This window comes from Eutrigla gurnardus (assembly GCF_963514095.1).
Source record: "Eutrigla gurnardus genome assembly, chromosome: 1".
Taxonomy (NCBI): Eukaryota; Metazoa; Chordata; class Actinopteri; order Perciformes; family Triglidae; genus Eutrigla; species Eutrigla gurnardus.
In genome coordinates, this window is record NC_139915.1 from 14794608 (window position 1) to 14814418 (window position 19811).

General features: G+C 42.1%; 1 protein-coding gene across 4 annotated transcripts in view; it reads left to right on the plus strand.

The window, feature by feature from the left end:
* znf536 (zinc finger protein 536) overlaps nucleotides 1-19811 on the plus strand; it is a 218101-nt gene that overhangs the window by 140295 nt on the left and 57995 nt on the right. For all 4 annotated transcript variants that reach the window (XM_084006599.1, XM_084006602.1, XM_084006600.1 and 1 more), the window contains 2 exons: nucleotides 225-383; nucleotides 8784-10550. In XM_084006599.1, the coding sequence (XP_083862725.1) occupies nucleotides 225-383; nucleotides 8784-10550 (1926 nt within the window). The remainder of the gene's footprint in view (nucleotides 1-224; nucleotides 384-8783; nucleotides 10551-19811) is intronic.

Here is a 19811-nt window from a genome sequence, read left to right on the forward strand (position 1 = left end):
GGCCTGTGAGCCCATTTGATGCGTTTGACTTTGTGTGGCGTTCGCACATTTGAGCAAAAGGAAACGGGGGGGACAATGACTGACAGACAGAGGAGAAAGAGGGGGAGAAAAAAAAAATCCCCGACATGTTGTGTTGTGATGTGTGGAGGGCTGGTTTGAAGTGGCACTCAACACACCTTCCATTTGTCTCTCCCTCCTTGTGCTGTCTTCTGTGTGCGCTCCAGATGTTGGGGAGGACTTGGGGAAGGCGGCGGGGACCATCCAGCCGTCTCTGTCCCAGCATCGCGAGAGGACCGTGGGCTCGTCCTCCAAGGATTGCCCCTACTGTGGCAAGTCATTCCGCACCTCCCATCACCTCAAGGTCCATCTGCGGATACACACAGGTCAGTACATCCACTAACCCTTCCCCAGCCGAGCACAGGCGTACGCGCTGCATTTCTCCAGCAATTAAACATTCATTGTACTTCATGTAAAATTGACTTTACAACACACACTGACATTCCTTCTGGGGTAAGACTGACATAAGAATATTGGCCTCATCAGATCTTGCAGTCAGGCTGTCTCTGATATGATGGAAGTGATGCGGATGAATTGATTGCACATTGGTTTTGTAATTGACACAACTTTAGTTGGGAAGCCCTTAAAGCTACAGTCAGTAACAGCTGTCGATCACCACTCGTGAATCTCACAAACTCCGATCAAAGTTTCAAACTAGGCAGCGTTGATGACATGGATCCAGATTCCCGTACTGCATTGCATACTTCTTGAAACATAACGGTTAACTGTTTAGCTGTAAAATGAGAACGTTTTCTCAAGTCGGTGGGCGGGGCTTGATTGGTACACTACACTAAAATATCTTTCTGAACACATTTGAGGTGAGAAATTGGCAACGCAGTAACATAATATTGATTCAAATTTGATCAACGCTGCCTCGGTTTGACAGTTCGATCGGCATTCACAAGCAGTGACTGACAGCTTAGATTCCGCGGCTCTGATTGGCTGTGTTTCGTTGGGTGCAGTGGAATCTTGCAATAGTCATTTTTCACAGATTATCTGTCTCCTGTAGTACCGTCAGGATCTAGCGACACTTTGTGCAAAATATTTCTATTAAAGGTACCGACTGTAGATTTAATCTAGATTTCAATGCCAGGATAACAATGTTGATACATCAAATAAGAAAGAATATGAAGAAAGATGGATGAAACGAATGAAAGAAAGACCTACTTACAGTACAAACTACCTCCATTAATATTAAGCACACAGATGGTCACACTTTCCAAATCACAGTATGACAATGCCCAGAAAATAAGCAGAACTGTAAAAACCCAGTGATCCCAGTTCATCAGTAACACATACTCTAATTCTCACCTAAATAATAATCCTGTTTAGTCCACGGGATGTAATCCTCAAGACATTTTTCCTTCAGTCTTATCAGATGTTTCTTTGTGAAGCGTTTTATTCAAATTGACATAAAGACAAATAAGCGAAGCCATTCATGAGCAGGAATATGCGTTTCCTAACAGTGTCCCTCATTGAGGCTTAAGGCTGTTATTATTCCGTTTTTTTTCCATACTCATTTCATTGAGCTCTAATTAACACAACAAGGGTTCAGTGTCCTCCAATGACATCACTCAGAGGGCAATTTCACACTCGCTAACTTTCAATAACTTTTGAGCCAAAACAAAGCCGGCCTGTCCACAGTTTAGGGAAATGCGTGAGACAATGTGCCTAATAGATTTAGTTTTATTTTCCAGTCAAGTATTCCAACCCCCTGAGCTGTGTACTCTCCGCCCATACATCTCACCAACCAGGGCCGGCCCACTTGTGTGGTAACCTGTCCGCTGCTCGTTGCTGGGAGGTTAAGGCTGCAGTCAGAGTAATGATGTGGACTGTGGACAGTAGCCAGAGTTCTAACCCTCTGCAAGGTACAAACGCCCCACTGACTATCCAGGTTAAAGTCACAATTAGACCATGCAGAGGTCACCTTACTGCAAGGACGCCTGCTCCTGGCTGGTGGGCCTGTGTGGAGCCTAAGTGTGTGAGTTGTGATTCTCAGTTTATCTCACAGGGAGTAAGTGTTTACAAACTGGAACAAATTCAGTTTTTTTTTTGTTGAGTAAGATGGTGGTTATGCCAAATACATATGGTTGAGGGATGTGTTATTTACTTCCCACCACAGATATTCCATTTAAAAAGTATAACAAAGACAAGCCGCAAATCATCACATTTGCAGAGTTTGAACCAGAGAATAGGAACAGAGTAATCACTTGTCAAGTCAAAGCATCCTTGAGCAAGGCATTAAGATCCTCACCAACAGCTAGGTTACCTAGATAAGAGTGAATCTGAATCTTAGAGGGAAACGGTTTTATTAACTGATAAAAATGTCCTACATCCTTCTCTTGTCCCTTTGTGAGGTGTCTTGCAGGGTTTTTTTTGGTCCAGCACTAATATATCATAAGGAGTGGCCACTTCAAATATGCAAAGTGTCTGTTCAGTAAGATAAGCATAAAATGTAATTGATTTCTGGACCCAACACTATCACTCAGTGAACACAAATACGAAAAAAAAATATATATATATATTTTTTTTTTACAAATCTTTTCCCCTTCTGTCAGTCAAAGACCCCCTCAATCCCTCTCGATGTTCTTGAAAAGCTGAGTCCAACCGCCCTGACCTTTTTCTTAGTTTCTACACTTCACAATGAAGTAATCCTTGAGTGCCAGCAGAGAAGCAGAGGCTAAAACGCTGTGAAAAAAATCAATGCTTGCTTTTCTTCTTATTCTCCTTCTCTGTCTCCCCTGCTTTTCTTCAGTCCTTCTCCGTGCACTTAAAAGGCAGAATTAGAGGCCACCCGTGCTGTTGCCCCCCTTCTCTCCCCTTAATAAGAGCCACGTACTGTACCTCACATCTGCAAAGGAATTAGAGGAAACCCTTAAAACGTAATTGTTGAATAGCGCATCCAGGTCACAGCCAGGCCATCCACGGTAGCTGGGGATGGCGGTGGTTTGTCAGGGGCATCTGTTATGTGGTGGTGAGAGAGCTGAGTTATGTGTGCTTTGAGTAGTCCAGTAAGGACACCCACGAGGGCCGTATTTTATCATGGAGGAAGCAGAGACCTCAACCTCGGCCTGGCGTTAACTCATTTGGCAAAACACACATAGAGGTCCATCTAATTTCATCCACACACAGTATATTTTACATTTGTCCATTCATATTTCAGAAATACATTTGAAATAACCCAGCCCCCCATCTTCAGTGGTGAACGTTAGTAAGGATGTTGTCTCCCGGAATGGAACACATCTCTGGCCGTGGGCCTATCTAAGCACAGCTTTAGCATCGTCTTGAGAGAAACAGCTTGATGCATCCCCAACATGTGGCCTTTAAATCATTACTATAACCTAATCATACTAGCTCCACAGTGACATCCTGATTACATCCACAACATGACTTTTTTTTTTTTTTTTTTACACCAGCGGTTAAAGATCCTCTCTGTGCTCCGGTGACAATGCCGAGAAATTCACAGACGAGAGCGGCGCTCGCCCTCATCCTAATGCAATGCGAGTGACACAATGGAGTTGCTTACCAAGCCGGTCGAGGAAGCATTGTGCAACGCCACGCAGAGATTAATGAGCAGCTAACGCCAGCTTGAAAGGAATGAAGTGAATTTAAATTCCTCCAAAAGTTAAAGAGCTAATGTTACAGTATTAATTTCCTCTTGAACAGTGAGTGGGAAAATATCCATTAGCAAAATTAACCACAGTTTTCTAGGTAGCTAACATTGTGCGGCTGTGGCGCTACAGTGTGGGGCCACAGCTAATGAACACACTGCAGAGGGTGATATTTCATTATACAAATTAATGCTCACATTTTAATGGGAAAGTCACATAATGAATCTAGGCTTCAGTGACAGCAATTAGAGGCCCAGATTGTCCCCTTCTGGACAAGGCACTATTTAGCAGTAAGCAGCTGTGTGTAAAAAATAAAAAGGTCCTCACTCTTGACAATAGCCACACATAACTTCAGGCAGGGCCGCATAACCAATAAGAGTCCCTGCTCACCTTTAAACGAGGAGAGGGGGGAGACAGAGAGGGGAGCAAGAGAAAGAGGAGAGGCAGGACTCGCCCATGTCACTTAACCTTAACCTAACCTTGTAATCAGGATGAATCAAGAGGGACCTGTGATCTCTCCCTCCATCCCTCTCACTCCTTTCTCCCCCCTAATTCGTTTTTCTAAGTGCTCCTTTTTTTCTAATTTCTTTTCTCCATTTCCTATCTGTTCATCGATACAATGACACTGCTAAATTTTATAGATTACATATGCCATTTGGTGCACACTTGTATTCAAAGTTCCTATGCGTGTGACAATGTATTTATGGTGTGATGTCACCCTCAATCGAACCGTTAATAGGAAGCAGCATGCTGAACCCGCCATTAACCCCTAACTTAAAGGATAAGAGCGGCTCACGCAAGCAGCATCTTAATACCGATGCACAAGGTGGACCTCTAGTGTCTGTATAAGGCACACTGGGCTTTCAGCTCATGCCAATGTAAACTCACCATTATTATTAATATTATTAATATCGATTATTATTAGAAACACCGCAACAGTAGGAGTATTTAACAGAGACGTCTGCTGAGGACAAACAACACAAGATTGCTACAACATATTGTCATGAGACGCTACGTCACTGAGCCAGTATGTCCGTAGCTTATATTATGTAACAAGCGTACCTATATTTACCCATGCCATGATGGTTTTTCTAACTGTTTTTTGTTTTAACAATGATAACCGCAACCATTTCACGTTAACCATGTGTTACGGTGTTTAACGTGATGGCGTCACAACATCAACAACGTATTACAGTGTAAACTGGGACCGTTTCACAATGCTAACCATAACCATACCATGTAATCCATGTGGTACAATAATAACCACAACCTTTTTGCGTTAACCACGTGTTACAACGTAAACTGCGGCTGTTTTACAGACCGAACCATGTGTTACAATGTTAACGGCCACGGTTTTACAACCTGAACCACGTGGCACATTATCCGTGACTGCTTTACGACCTTCGCAATGTGTTACAACGTTAACCGCGGCGGTTTTACAACCTTCACCACGTGTTACACTGCTAACGGCAACAGTTTTACAACCTTGACCACACGTAATGTTAACCGTGGCTGTTTTACAATACTGACCATGTTGCTGATGTTACCGATGTTACGTTAACAGCGCAAGCCTTCGGCTTCAAGACACTACACAAGGCTGCCCCTAGTGTTATTATAGTGATGTTTCAGGCCTCGACCCAAGAGGCAACATTTTTATAATTGTCCTTTAATGTATGACATTTGCTGTAAGGTGGACACATCCACCCTCAGTATATACTCAGGAAATGTCACCTCTGAGGCACGTGAACTGTTCACCCTGACAGCATTAGAGGCATTCTCAATTCACCACTAACCACTAACTTAAGCAGATATGCTTGAAACAGATGTAAAAGAGCTTTAGTCTCTCAAACATCCCATTGGTGTGTGTGTGTGTGTGTGTCTGTTAGTGTGTCTGTGTCTGTGTTTTCTTTTTTCCATTCTTCCGGCCAAATGGAAATTCATCTTCCAGTATGTCATATCTATTAAGCCACTTTAATTGCCCCTCTGTACAGGTTTGGGGTATTTATCTTCACTTGTTTCTATGGAGCTGTCACATATCACACGAAGCCAGATGAAATCAGTACAGCAGCATGAAGTTTAAATGTACTATGGAGGAGCAGATCCCAGTACAGCAATCAGCAGAAGGAATCATTTATGGCGGTGTCACTTAGATGCGTATGAACCCTAGAAAGCCCTCTATCCACCCCGTCCACCTTTGACAGGAACAACATGTTCAAAGTTGTCCAACAAAGCCAAGACGGACAGCAGCAAAAAGTTTCCCGTTCTATTTTTAACTCGCAAATAGCAATTTTCTGGTTTTGTGGCGGCAGTGATCTGTCATGTGGCTGGGAGGTTGTGCTGTTTGCGATGATATCAATTAAAAGTGGATTAACGGGTACATAATGACCTTTAGCAGTAAATTGTGTGTAATGTTGCAAGGCAGGATACAGTATATTCCCCAGATGTCACACCAGGCCCCTGACGTATGATGGAGCAGATGTCTTAGCCAGTCCAAATGGCCCTCTAAGACACAAACACACACACACACACACACACACACACAGGCTCAGGCCGACAAGCATGCATAAACATGTGTTCACACACATACCAAATGGTGCACACACACACACACACACACACACACACACAAGTACATAAACACAAGTAGATGCAGAACTGCACTTGTCGTCTGTCTCGCTCGCTCCAGATAATTTTAAATGCTTAAATTTAATGGAAAACTGGGATAAACTGATGGCTCTCTGAGGGCATTTGTATATATTTTCACTTTGCCTTACTCGGTAGCCATCAAAAGAGTGTGTCAAACGTACAATCTTCTGTCCTTTTATTCTCATTTCGGATATGTAGATGGAACATTAAACTTGACCCCCAACCCCCAATGAACATTAACAACCTCTTATAAGGAAAGGAAAGAGAGAGGAAGAGAAAGAAAGATCAGATCAGTCTAATTTCTGTCTAATTTGGCTCCAAGAATATCATTTTGTCCAGTTAGAGGAATTGAGAATGATCATTTGCATCAGGGACGTTTCCTTATTGAATCAGCTCTGAGCCTCTGTTCGGCAGCTCACAGGAGAAGCACTTATTGGGTTAAAAGCTCATCACGTATGGTTTATTTTAAATATACTCTATGCTTCATAGCCACTCTAGCGTAAGATAAAAGATATCAGGGCTATCTAACTCTCTGCACGCTCTTTCTCTCTCTCCCTCTTTTTTTTGGTCTCTCGTCGTCTTTCTCTCTCCTCTCTTCAACGTTTCCACCTTCAATTTTCTTTTGTATACCCTCCTATTCCTTTCTCTCCTGTATCAATATTGTATTGAGTTGGTGTTTGTGGTCCTTTATTTGAGAACTCTGCAGTAGGTCTGCAGATCGCAGTCTTTTTCTGGAATGGTGCCCTCTAAATAATGATAAATTACTTGAGCAGTATGCCATTTGCTAATTATATCCATGATTTACTACACAGCCCGACTTAAATCATTCAAACCAGCCTTGCGTAACAATGCCTTTTTTTCCTTTTATAAAATGGTTTCCATGTGTATAATCTAAACAGTTTATGGCCCTATACTATATTTTTAGAAATGCACATACACACAAAACATTACAACCACTCCTTTTTCCCCCTTTTTCCACCGATCCCCGTCTCTTTTCACACAATCGCTGTTATCCCTTTAGAAGAAATTCCACCCTGGGAACTTTTTATATGTATATTAAAAAAGAAAAAAAAATCAGGCTTAGCATTTTTCCCTCTCTGTTCATTGTTTAATGAATCCAAATCTGGCTCAGACTCCAAGCCTATTATAATTGCTAGCAGGATGTGTTCTATTTCAACGTAAGTATCATTCCAATGGAAGATCCACTTCTGGCAGAATAATGCTGGTGTTATACCATTATGAAGAATATTCATTAATATGGATGTGCAGCATAAATTAATATATGTAAATGTTACACAACAGATTCACCCCTCTTTTACCGTAATGTAAATCCCTTTGATCTGTGTATCCTGCAGTGAATCATATTGGTCTTAATCACAGCAAACTCACAGCTCCACTGCAACAAGCATGTGGTTCACATATGTCGACTGCACATCTTTTTCTTTTTTTTTTTAATATATACTCAATGACTTATTTTTGCATCGTAGTGTATCATCCATATTTTGTTCCGCAGCATGGCAGTGGTCGGGGACATGCTATGCCATGGCTGATTTATGCTTCTCAAGATAAACTGCAAATAGGGAATGGCCCAGAAATTGCACTCTCATCGCCAAAGCACAGGCCTGACAGCAAGCAAGGCCAGGACACGATGACCCCGCTGCAGACACACACACAAACACACACACACACATCCATGCACTGATGCACGTGCACACGCACACACACACACAAACAGACCCAGCCGCACCCTCAGCGCAAACACAGATAGCATCGAGACAGTTTTGTTGTCAGTTGAAAATATTATCTCTTGTAGTGGACTGAAAGCACCATATGGTGAAATGTTTTTTTACGGTGCTGATGTGAGTGATGGCTCACTTGGCGGGGCTGGATCGAGCTGGATCGACCCACATTCAGATGCCTACTCCACAACCCTACCCCCGTCCCAACACACACACACACACACACACACACACACACACACACACACACACGCACACACACACACACACACACACACACACACACACACACGGGTGCATACACACACACACACACACAGAGGGGAGCATAGAAGATGTCTGTGGTACAGCAAAGAAATGGCATTGTTGATTAAATGCAGAATCACTTTGTGTTGCAGTTTATTCCATTCTGTGCTTTATTTGTTTAACACCACTGAGGGGTTATAAAATGCATGTGTTTTGATGCCAACTGGAGTGAGGCAATTGCAAATGAGCCTCTTTTTTCATAGTTTTCATAGTTAATAAAATGCATATCTTTTTTAGTGAGCTCTACCCTCTACCCATTTGACCTAATTTTCTTTGTTCGGGGAGGTTACATGACCCTAGGGTCCACATTCCCTGCTCCAATAAATAGATTTTGATATCCAGTCAATCTAATAATCAGGTTAATTATTCACTGTTTTCCCTGTCTTTCCCTTTCTGTTTCTCTATCTCGCTCTCGGCCTCTCAGGAGAGAAACCCTACCGGTGCCCTCATTGTGACTATGCCGGCACCCAGTCTGCCAGTCTGAAGTACCACCTGGAGCGTCACCACCGCGAGCGCCAGAATGGCTCCACCACCTCAGGCCCATCTTCTTGCCACACCCCTTCTTCTGACCACAAAGAGGATCATGGGAAGACAACCGGTGGTGGCATCTTTGCCCGACCTGATGTCCTCCGTAATGTTTTCAAGAGCATGCCTCCCAACCTAGACTTCAGAGCAGGTCCATTGCTGCCACATCAGTGGTCATCGGCTAGCATGATGTCTCCGCATGATCGAGATCGGGAGCGCGGAGACCGCCGTTTTGACTCCGCCTCTTCAGCTGAGAACATGAAGACTGCTGATGGTCCGTCCGCCCTGGTCTCAACAGCGCCAGATAGCTTCTCTGACCTAAGCAGGGCTTACCAAAGCATGATGGGAAACGGAGTCCACTTTCAAGGTTCTCTCCAAGCCTTCATGGACAGCTTTGTGCTAAACTCCATGAAGAAGGATATGAAGGACAACCAGAGTCCAGTTCAGCTCCAAGCCCAGTGCTACCATGATAACGGCGAGCCTAAAGCAAAGCGTGTCGTCTCGGCTGATCAGGAAAGAGAAGATAAGCCTGAAGCCAAACAGAAGTCAAAGTCTGGCAAACCTGGGTCCCAGTATGAACCACTTGATCTGTCTGTGTCAGTCCGGCCTGAGTCTGCATCTGGGTCCCTCCCTGGCTCTTCAGTCACCATTCATGACAATGTGGCATGGCACGGCTGCCTCTTCTGCTCCTTCTCCACCTCCTCATTGGAGCTCATGGCTCTGCACCTTCAGGCCAATCACATGGGCAAGGCCCAACAGCAGCGGTCTGATACAGGCAAGGAGCTTCATGGAGAGACCACCACCTCCAACATTCACTGCTCCAACACCAAGACCTCTGGTGTGGCCCTTGACAAAGACGGAGACAGAGATGGAGAGAAAAACCAGGGAGGCTGGAACAACCACATGGACCAGCCCTACAACCCCTTCCAGAGTGACTTCTACAGGCGGTTTGGTGGCTTGTATGATGGATCCCCAAGGGCCAACCAGGGCCTTCAAGCATATTTAGCTCCAGCAGAGCAAGGTATGGACCTACCAAGCCAGGCCTTTGGAGGTGCACCTTCAGCTGGGGATGACCAAATCATTGATAGGGGCTCCCGTGGAGTCACTGAAGAGGATCATGTTGGATCAGATGACGAGATTGTAAAGGCTGGGGGGCGCAGCTCCATTGAGACCCCCTCAACCACCCCCAAGAGACAGCAGCAGCAGAATCACTCTGATGAAGAGGAAGAGGAGGGAGGATTGGCTGAAGAGGAGGAGGAAAGAGATGAGGATGGGCAAGTGGACATGGAGAGAGGGGAAGAAGGAAGTCCAGCTTCAGACCACCTCCAGAACCACTCCAAACAGCTCCAAGACAGCTCCTCTCTGCCCCCAAGGGGGGTTGGTTTGGCAGCGTCTCACTCTGCCATGACGCCACTTTCTCTGGTTCCCCAAACCAAGAACCAAGCTCTACCACTGGAGAAGCAGTGGCAGCAGGGCCTGGCCCTCCTGTCTCCTGGAGGTCCCCCAGGACTGTTGAAGGCTGAGCAGCACACCCACCTAGAGCAGCAGATGAATATGCTGTCTGTCCTCCGAGCCTACAGCAATGACAACCTCACCGCATTCAACGGCCTGGGAGGCGGTGCAGGCGGAGCACCCACAGGGGGCATGAAGAGGCCAGATGCACCTGGTGAGTGTGTTTAACCACCACTGGCACTGTAACTGCTCTAAAGCACACACACACACACCCACACACACAGACACATCTTTACCAGCAGCAAGCCACACACATAAAAAGTCATGAATACACATGTGTTTGAAACACAAATTCAATTTTCCCAGCATTGCATACACATAAACGCTAAACACACAAGACAAACACATCTAGCTTATTTCCCTGACACCCACAAAAGGAATTTCAGACACTCACTAAAGGTCTCCAGATTGGCTCTGAAGTGATTTCAGCCTTATTTCAAGCAAGTTTAGAAGCTATCAGCCTGCCGACTAGCAACAGATTAATCTTTATTACACGTTTATATTACTGGAAGTGCAGCGCCTCCCTCCCGCTCCACAGCATGGAGGGAATAACCCTGGATGAGTAAGAGCAGGACCTCAGCTCCCCGTGCCATCTCCTCCACATGTCTCTTAACTATCTTAGCTCTCATAAAGCCGGCTCCCAAAAGCCCATTACTTTATAAGACTCGTCGATCTATGACCCTGTGAAAAATGAACTGTCAACTTTCATGATTCGGCTAAGGTTACAGCTGCTCCTTGAGACTGAAGAAGGAAATGCTTTTTTTTCTTATTTCTCTTTTTTTTACAATGCTCTTTCACTGTTTAGGGCCAGTTACTAAAGTGTCTGTATAGGAAGAAAGTAAAAGCCAGAAAGTTGGTGGTTGAGCTTTGAAACACTGACATATACACACCATAGTGGCAGAACATGCAGAGAAGAGAAATATTACTTAGCTCTGGTGTTCGCTGAGATCTGTCGGGAAAGACTCCTTTACGTTGGAAAACTGAGACATTTGTTTAGACAGAGTAAGCAATAGCCCATATTGGATTCAAACTAGCAAACATAAAAGGGTTTTCTTTCAGATTTATTAAGTGTCAGATATGGTATGCTGCAGCGACAGTGTTTACTCAACTGCAGTCCCTTGAACAGGATGTCCTATTTTGCATATTTTGTCAGATTAAATCTAGGAAAAACATTATTTTCATCTCAACTCTATATTATTGTTCCCCCACTGTTAGCTTCAGTATGGCCCAAAGGTAGCCCACGCACTCATACATATATTTTGTTTGTGTGCATGTGTGTGTGTGTGTGTGTGTGTAAAACAAAACAAGAAACCATTTTGCCATTGAAATGTCTTCAGTCCCACATGCAGGTACAGTGGATAAAAGATACAATAATCTATGATAATAGTGACACCTTTTTTTAATGAAGCAATCCAGCCACATGTTTTCTTCTGACCTTTCCATCTGACCAAATATTGTCCGTTGTCATGGAGCCAGGCGTAATGCATAGCTTAACATCCTGGAAGCATTTTAACCGTAAGATATATATATATATATATATATATATATATATATATACTAGCAAACATAAAATATTGTTTTATATATATATATATATATATATATATATATATATAATGTGTGTGTGTGTGTGTGTGTGTGTGTGTGTGTGTGTGTGTGTGTATCTCACAGTATGTATATGTTTGATTTAATCAAGAAATGTGTGGTGTGAGAACGGCCTACTTCTCATATGAGCTTTGTAATGTGGGCGGTTCCCTTTGCAACCAGGAATGCTTGACCTTTATAGATAAGGCTTTCTCTGTGGAACAAAAGCCTTTCTTACATGCTGCTAGTTTGTCCTAATCTGTAATTAGAAAAAACAAAGTTGTTGTGTATGCAACTTCTTGGCAACGGGTATTCAACATTCAGATCTCTAGCTAGATAGCTTAGAAAAATAAAGATGATTATAAGAAATTAGTCAAATCTATGTTGGCTGCTTGAATGAAAATATGACTGAGTTGTTGTACTATGATACATATTACATTACCTTGGGCGGATTTGGAAGGGTTCATACCTTTCTCATTTCAGTTGTGCCACTACTACATAGTCTACATAGGTAATACTGCAACATATACTGTTATGGATATTGTCAATACTCAGTTTGTAATTTCCACTCCATTCTATTATCAAAACTATATCTATAACTAGTGCAAAGCAATTGCCCAGTTGGAGACTGGATCTGATCTTTTATTCTGGTAAACATATTAGGTATTAGGTAATGTATGTTGTGATTATCAGCTAAATTAATCGAACAAAGTGATGCATCATATCAGAGGATTATGCAGTAGAATGGTTCCTCTCTTTATATGAATTCAATTTGATTAATTTTTAATATAATTTGATTTTGTCTCATTTCTAAGTATTGATTATTAATGTTTACTGATGAAGCAGGTTTCTCAGAACTGTACTTAAGTTCAGTAATTGGTAAAGTGTATTTCTACCATCTTTGTCTGCTAAAACATACACTCCAATGCAATAATACTCTTAAAACATATAGTCAGTTATGTTTGACGTAACACATGTATGTTTCGAATCATAGTCGGAAATCCACATAGGGAGGAGTTTGGGGTGGAAGGTTGAGTCAAACAAACACAGGACTTTCACCCAGGTGATCGGAATCAGCTTTATTGGCCAAGTAAGTGGACAAGGGTTTTCACTCCAGCTTTATGTCGCTCTCAATATACACACACAGCAATAGACATACAACTAAAACAAGGATAACAAACTGAATAAAAGGTAAACATATTATTACCTTGTACAGATATACATATAAGTATATGTACAGCAGAGGACAATGACATTTTAAACATGGTTCCTCTCCTGTGTGAAAGTCAATGTTGACTCATTTTAATTTGCATCTAAACTTAACACACATAATTATATTAAGCCAAACAAGACGTTTTTTACTCAACCTAGCCAAGTCTGGTCATTTTTGTTGCCTAAAAATAACCCCAATTTTTTTTTTTAATTCGTGTTTTGAGTTGTTACAATTTACAACATTAACCACATGTTTAAAACCATGAAGAAAAACAAAACATTCCCCTCAAAACGTAACAGATAATGCAGGAACCTAACTTTGTAGCTTAAAAATTGGTACAACTGTCACTGTGACTGCTGCCAGCTCTGCTACACACACTACAGTTGTACAATAAAGATTGGATGAGAAAATACACTTTTTTTTTTTACAGCAAAATGCACTATTACAATCCCTCTTTGTGTCCACTTGTAAACCCCTTGTGTTGGGGGGGAGGGGGGGTCCCCCACATCCCCCTGTTATTTGGTGGGTGGAGAAGGTGGGGGTAGTAAAGACATCCGCCGCAAAACTCAATTCAGACCTGGTGAAATGTGATTATCTGGAGTGGGTTTGCATTAGGTTTGTATGCAAATACGGCATAAGTCATTAATATCGAAATTCTCCCTTGAATCTGTGGGAGCTGTTGCAGGGCACGCGCTGCCCGTCTGGAGTGGCCGTCTCTTCATTAGTATACCCAGAGGAGGAGAAAAGGGTTACAATGCACATGAATCTACTTGCACTCTGACACACAACAGATACACACATATACGGATCCACACATATTCACGTCTGTAGTATTAAACCACACCTCCCTAAATCGGCCCAGGAATTGGATTTATCAATAAATGTCATTAACAGCAGCAGTGGCCCCGAGCTCTCTGTAATCAGACAAGGTATCTGGTTACTGAGGTACAGTACGCTTTGTAAAGATTGATATGAACCCGCACCATTTGCTGTACTGTAGATGTGCTTAACGCAATCAATACTTGGCTGCAGTGGAGACCTATCTATAGCCATACATTATCAGACTTGAAGTATTACATTATTCAAACAGTGCTGTACATGCCATGACTGCTTGCGAACATTGCTCCTCACATCGTATTACTTACATTACCTCAGCCCCCTCGTTTATTTAATATATTAAATGTGGGCCGGGACTTTGGAAGGTTGAGATTGACAAGCCGGTGAGAGAAACCGTTGATGGGAGAGTAGGACTTGGATGGTGGAGGATATCCAGAGGGGGAGAATGGCAGAGCTCGTCGCTGAGCACCTCTCACAGTTTGAGAAGTGGGCTTCATGAACGCACAAACACACAGAAAGTTAGTGGATAGGAGAGAGAGAGAGAGAAGAGAGGGGAATGCTGTCTATGCTCACATCAATTAGACCAATCACTTCCAATTAACAAGTACTCTCTTATTGTGCTCTGTTAGTAGTTCTCAGCCTAAGTGCTGTTTATTGTTGGTGATTGTTGCTGGTAAAATGACTTTATTTGTAGAGACCTGAGACTTCATGTATGGTGCTATGTCACTGCATGCCAACAATGTTGCAAAGTGAAATTCCCACGCAACTAAACTGTATTCTCATTTCTCACATTTGGAGGGAAACGTAGTTTCTCCCGCATGGATGCCGTTTTAAACAACATTTCAATTAAAAAAAACAACTAAATCTTGACCAAACTGTTGCTTAGGTTCAGTAAAAGGTAAAGCAGTACATTTACAGTGTTGTTAGCGGCCATTCAGAGTGCTTGGCCCTTGCTATTATGTTTTGCAGCTCTGCTAAAAAAAGCGCTGTTAGCTTGTTTATTCAAATTGTATTAATATTGAGCACAAAATTGTACCAAATATAACAGGACACTTGGCCGGATACCCTCATATACAATTCAAGGAGATCAGATGAATTGTTCTCGAGATAAACGAAGGACAGACAGAAAGACAACCAGAGTTTAATTTGACTTTTCCCTCTGCAGTCTTGCTATGATGTCATTGGCCTTTTTTAATTTGTTCATGTGTGTGGTTGTGTGTGTGTGGGTTATGGAATTTGCATCTGAAATATAGCACTGGTGGTGTCACTGGTGGCCAATTACTTTTGTCAGTAGGGTGTACTCCAGCCTGCCTTCATTGTAAGGGATTTGAACCCATGAGTGCTGAGGTCAGATTAGAACAATGTGTAAGACATGTACAGACCACACACACAAACACAACTCTCTCTCCTCTCTCACTCTTGAGATATATATATATATATATATATATATATTGTATATATGTATGTATGTATGTATGTATGTATGTATGTATGTATGTATGCAGATAGAAGGATGAGTAAGCAAGAACTCAAATGCAGCCTTTGTAATAAAAGGATAGGGTGTGTGTGTGTGTGTGTGTGTGTGTGTGTGTGTGTGTGTGTGTGTGAGAGTGTGTGTGTGTGTGTGTGTGTGTGTGTGCGTGTGTATGCGTGTCTGTGAAATAGGTTGTGTAAAGCACTGATGGCAATTAAAGACATATGGTGGCATCGGTGGGCTCGCTGTGAAGCGCAGATGTAGTGGATCACAGTTGGCATTAGTGGTGTAATTTTCACTTTCTCTGGTTTAAGTGGAAGAAAGGTAGGCTTGACTACACACACACACAAACACACACACACACACACACACTCACACATACACTGGTGTCTGTACACACAAACAGTTATTACACATTATTGAGTGCTAGGCCTGAATTTATCAAATTGCTAAAAGTGAGTATTTGGAACTAAAAGATAGAAGGAAAAGTTCGTATTCCTATTCATAAACTCAAGAATAAAAGCTAATGAATTTTGTATTGAAGAAAGCTCCTGGGGTGTCTTAAATTATTTAAGAATAGATCTTAGATGACAGCACACCATCTGAGACATGGTTTAGAATGATTGTACAACATATCATTTGACATTATGAATAATGTGTTGCTGTAATTCATAATAGGATATTTTTAGCCAGCTATTTGCATTTGATTTGAACGTTTGATAGGATGTTAAATCGCTCTTTTTTTCCTTTTTCTTTTTTTTGCATTTATGAGCAAAAAAATAAAGGTGACACTGATTTTGCTTGCAATCACTTGATTGATGATCCCTCATTCTCTAAATTCTGCCTATTTCATGATTTATCAGATATTTTTGCTTTCCTGCTCCAGTTTGCTTTTCTTATTATTTCCATTCCACTTTCTATTATATAACCCATACTTATTGTTATCAATGTTATGCATTAATTCCTACTGGAGATAAGGATTATGCAAATAAAATCAAATAGTTCTATTTTATTATATTTTTTAAGAATGAACATTGGGGCAGACATCTCTGTCTCTGGCTATGAATTTAGGTTACACTAAATCTTGACTGTAGATGAGTAAGCAATTTGATTAATGTTTTGTTTAATCTCCATTAAGAACTTTTTAAATCCTAAATTTGATTTTTTTCAGCATCTTAAAGTCCATCTCGGATCATTGCAAGCCCTAAAATCTGTATCTGTCTCTCTTTTTAGAATAAAGAAATCTAAGAATGTTTCCTTTGACAAGAAGTTTTATTAAGAGCTGAAAAGGAATTGCTTTATGTCTCACACAGCTATTCTAGCCGTCTAAATGGTGATTGAGTTGTGATTTCCATCCATTCATCCATCTATCCATCCTAGAAAGTAAGCTAGAGACACACACCACACACCTATACATATGGACACACAAACGCACACTGAGGTCATGTCACCAACATTTTGTCTGGGAATGTGGAGGGAATTGAGCAACTGGCTGGAAATGTACATTGGTGCTAGTCCCATAACATGCTGGGTAGTACCGTGCTGACACACACAGACATTTAGTTTTATGTGGAAAGTGGATCACCTGGTTTGGCTGTAGAAAGAGTACTGGGTACAGCTGCACTGACGGCCTACGAGACTGCTAAAGTGCCCCTAAATTCAGAAATTGATTTAGTAAATTAGCGATCCCACTGTCCGAGTCCTGTGTGGAATCAAAATGTTGTCTGAAACTTAAATGATGTATGAATTCTACTTTTTTAAAACTTTAAACCTAACTCAAATTAAAGCAGTTTTAAGCACCTGATAAATGTTTTGGGTAACTTAAGTGATATGTGAGTTCATCTCCATTATGCACATGATGTAAGTACATTTACAATACGTTACGTTAACGTTGGTTTAATAAAGAACATGAGCGACAGTCTCCCGGGTGAAAGTCCTGTGTTTGTTTGCCCCACCCACCAAATATGGGTCGTGATGAGCTGCCTTTTACAACCGAGCTATGGGGTCGTTTGAGAGCGGACAGTCTCCTTTCTCCACACAACTTGACTCCATTTTCATGTTATATCCTTCTTATCTCTGTTCTATCTGCTTATTATTGGGGCTTACACACCTGCAAACATGCATACACACCCACACACAAGCACATTTAAAACTTGTGATAATGCAAAACCTGGTAATTGCCAATAATACTGTCCTCATCAGGTGGTTAATTACCATGAATTTGGTTGCTGTTTGTCTCGAGCAAACATGTGCACACACACATAAACACTCACACAAAATGCTTTGACAAGTGGAAAAGGCCTGGGGTACTTATTGCTCCCAGACACCCCTGTGTTTACTAATGAGCTAGAAAGATAGCTTACCTACACACTGGTAATTATTCTCTACACTTAAAAGTAGCTTGGAAAGTTCACAAAGGTGATATCCGAGGGCAGGTGGTGCTTATGGTCTAATTTAGTATCTACACTGAGGATCCAAAAAAGACTCCGGGTAGATCATTGTTTTAGGCAGTAGACTTGTGCAGTGGTTAACAGAATGAAAAAGTATCATAAAAACAAAAACAGATGAACATCTATACTCTTTTATTGTTATGCTTGTATCCTTTTATTGTGGCTGCACCATTATTTCTATTTCCTTCACAAATTTACGGGCGGATTCTCAAAGAAAGGATTGCGGCCGCTGATGGCACCATGAATCGATCATCGCCAAACTGCTATCTGCCCCGACTCAGGGTCCAATTCACAAAATATATTACGTTAATGTTATTATAGCGCAAACATGACCATAAAGTTTTGCAGCTGAATGCATTTCTCCATTTTTTTGGGCATTTGATTGCAAATTATTCTGCGCAGAGACGCAATTTACTATCATTCGTAAACCAGTCATACAAGACCAGGTGAGGCTGTAGCAGCAAACTCCTGTCTGTAGAAAACTGAGCAACATTGTGTTTGATTCTTTATAAACTTCTAGATTGAGTCATCTTCACAACGTTTAAGCAATGATTCAACATTGAGTGAGTAGAATCATATGATTAGGATAAAGAATAATGTGAGAAAATGTCCTTAATTCTAATAAAAACACCTATTCTGGCTATATTTCCTTGAGGAACTCCCTTCATGATCACATAACTAGTAAGAGGATTTTTGTGTCGGAGAATGTCAGTGTCAAAGCTCTGACAGGAACTCTTGGTTGTGTCACTGGACCAGGTCCTTGTAAACAACTTAACCAGATTAAAACTTCCACCCGAGTTTGACCAACATCTGACTGACTGAAATCAACCGCAGATGTTTGGCTGTTCACACCGAGTCCACCAGCGCTCCCTCCTCTCTTCTTAGATGCCCACATTTTCACTTTCCCACACTCCGGGATCCTCCCTTTTTTCCTTTATCTCTCGCTCTCTGTATTTCTTCCTCTCCGTGTTGCTGGAGGGCACAGGCTCCTCCAGTGATTAAGCCGTCTGGAGGCCTGTCTGCCTGTCTTTTGCCGAGGAGAAGAAGACGACGGCTGTTGGTGATACACTTCCCCCGGCTCTCATTGTGTGCCCCGCCATGCCGAGATGACAGCTTTGACAGCTGGTGAAGGCGAGGTGCTATTTCACATGTGCAACAACATTACCAGTTTAACTTGTGCAGAGGTGAATTATCACCTTGTCACCCAAAAGTGCAAATGGTGTAGTTTTCAAAGAGCAATTAAGTGTAATAGCTGCTGTCAAGCCCTAAGGATGGTACCTGTTGCTCACTCTCTGTCTCGCTTTGCTCCTCGGCAGATGTGATAACTCTAAAAATATTTTCTCCTCACTAATTCCCCGGCTATCAACTGCTGCTGAAAGGACCTTTTTGAAAAGGCTTCCTATTCTTCCCGCTCTCTCTCTCTCTCTCTCTCTCTCAGTCATACCCGCTAATACCAGCAATGATATTGGCCACATCATGTTTCCTGGAAGTACAGTGCAGTGAATGAAGGGCAGTATCGAGTTGCCCTTGAAAAGGAAGTGGAGACGAATGCTGGATGATTGCAAAGTTACATGACAATTATTCTATTCATTATTTTAGAAGCAGGATGGGGAGACAGGAGTGAAGACAGCGTGGGAGCTGGGAGGTTACAGGGAGCTGGGGATCACATTCACACACTGTGTGTGTGTGTGTGTGTGTGTATTCACGCGCACATCAAGTGCTTTTATGTATATATGCAAGCCCCATGCACACTCATAGCCACGTTAGCGCGCAATGTATTCGATATTGCAAAACATGAAACAATGGGTTATAAATTGGCCTTCCAACCCGATATATTTGACATGATCTCTGCTTCCC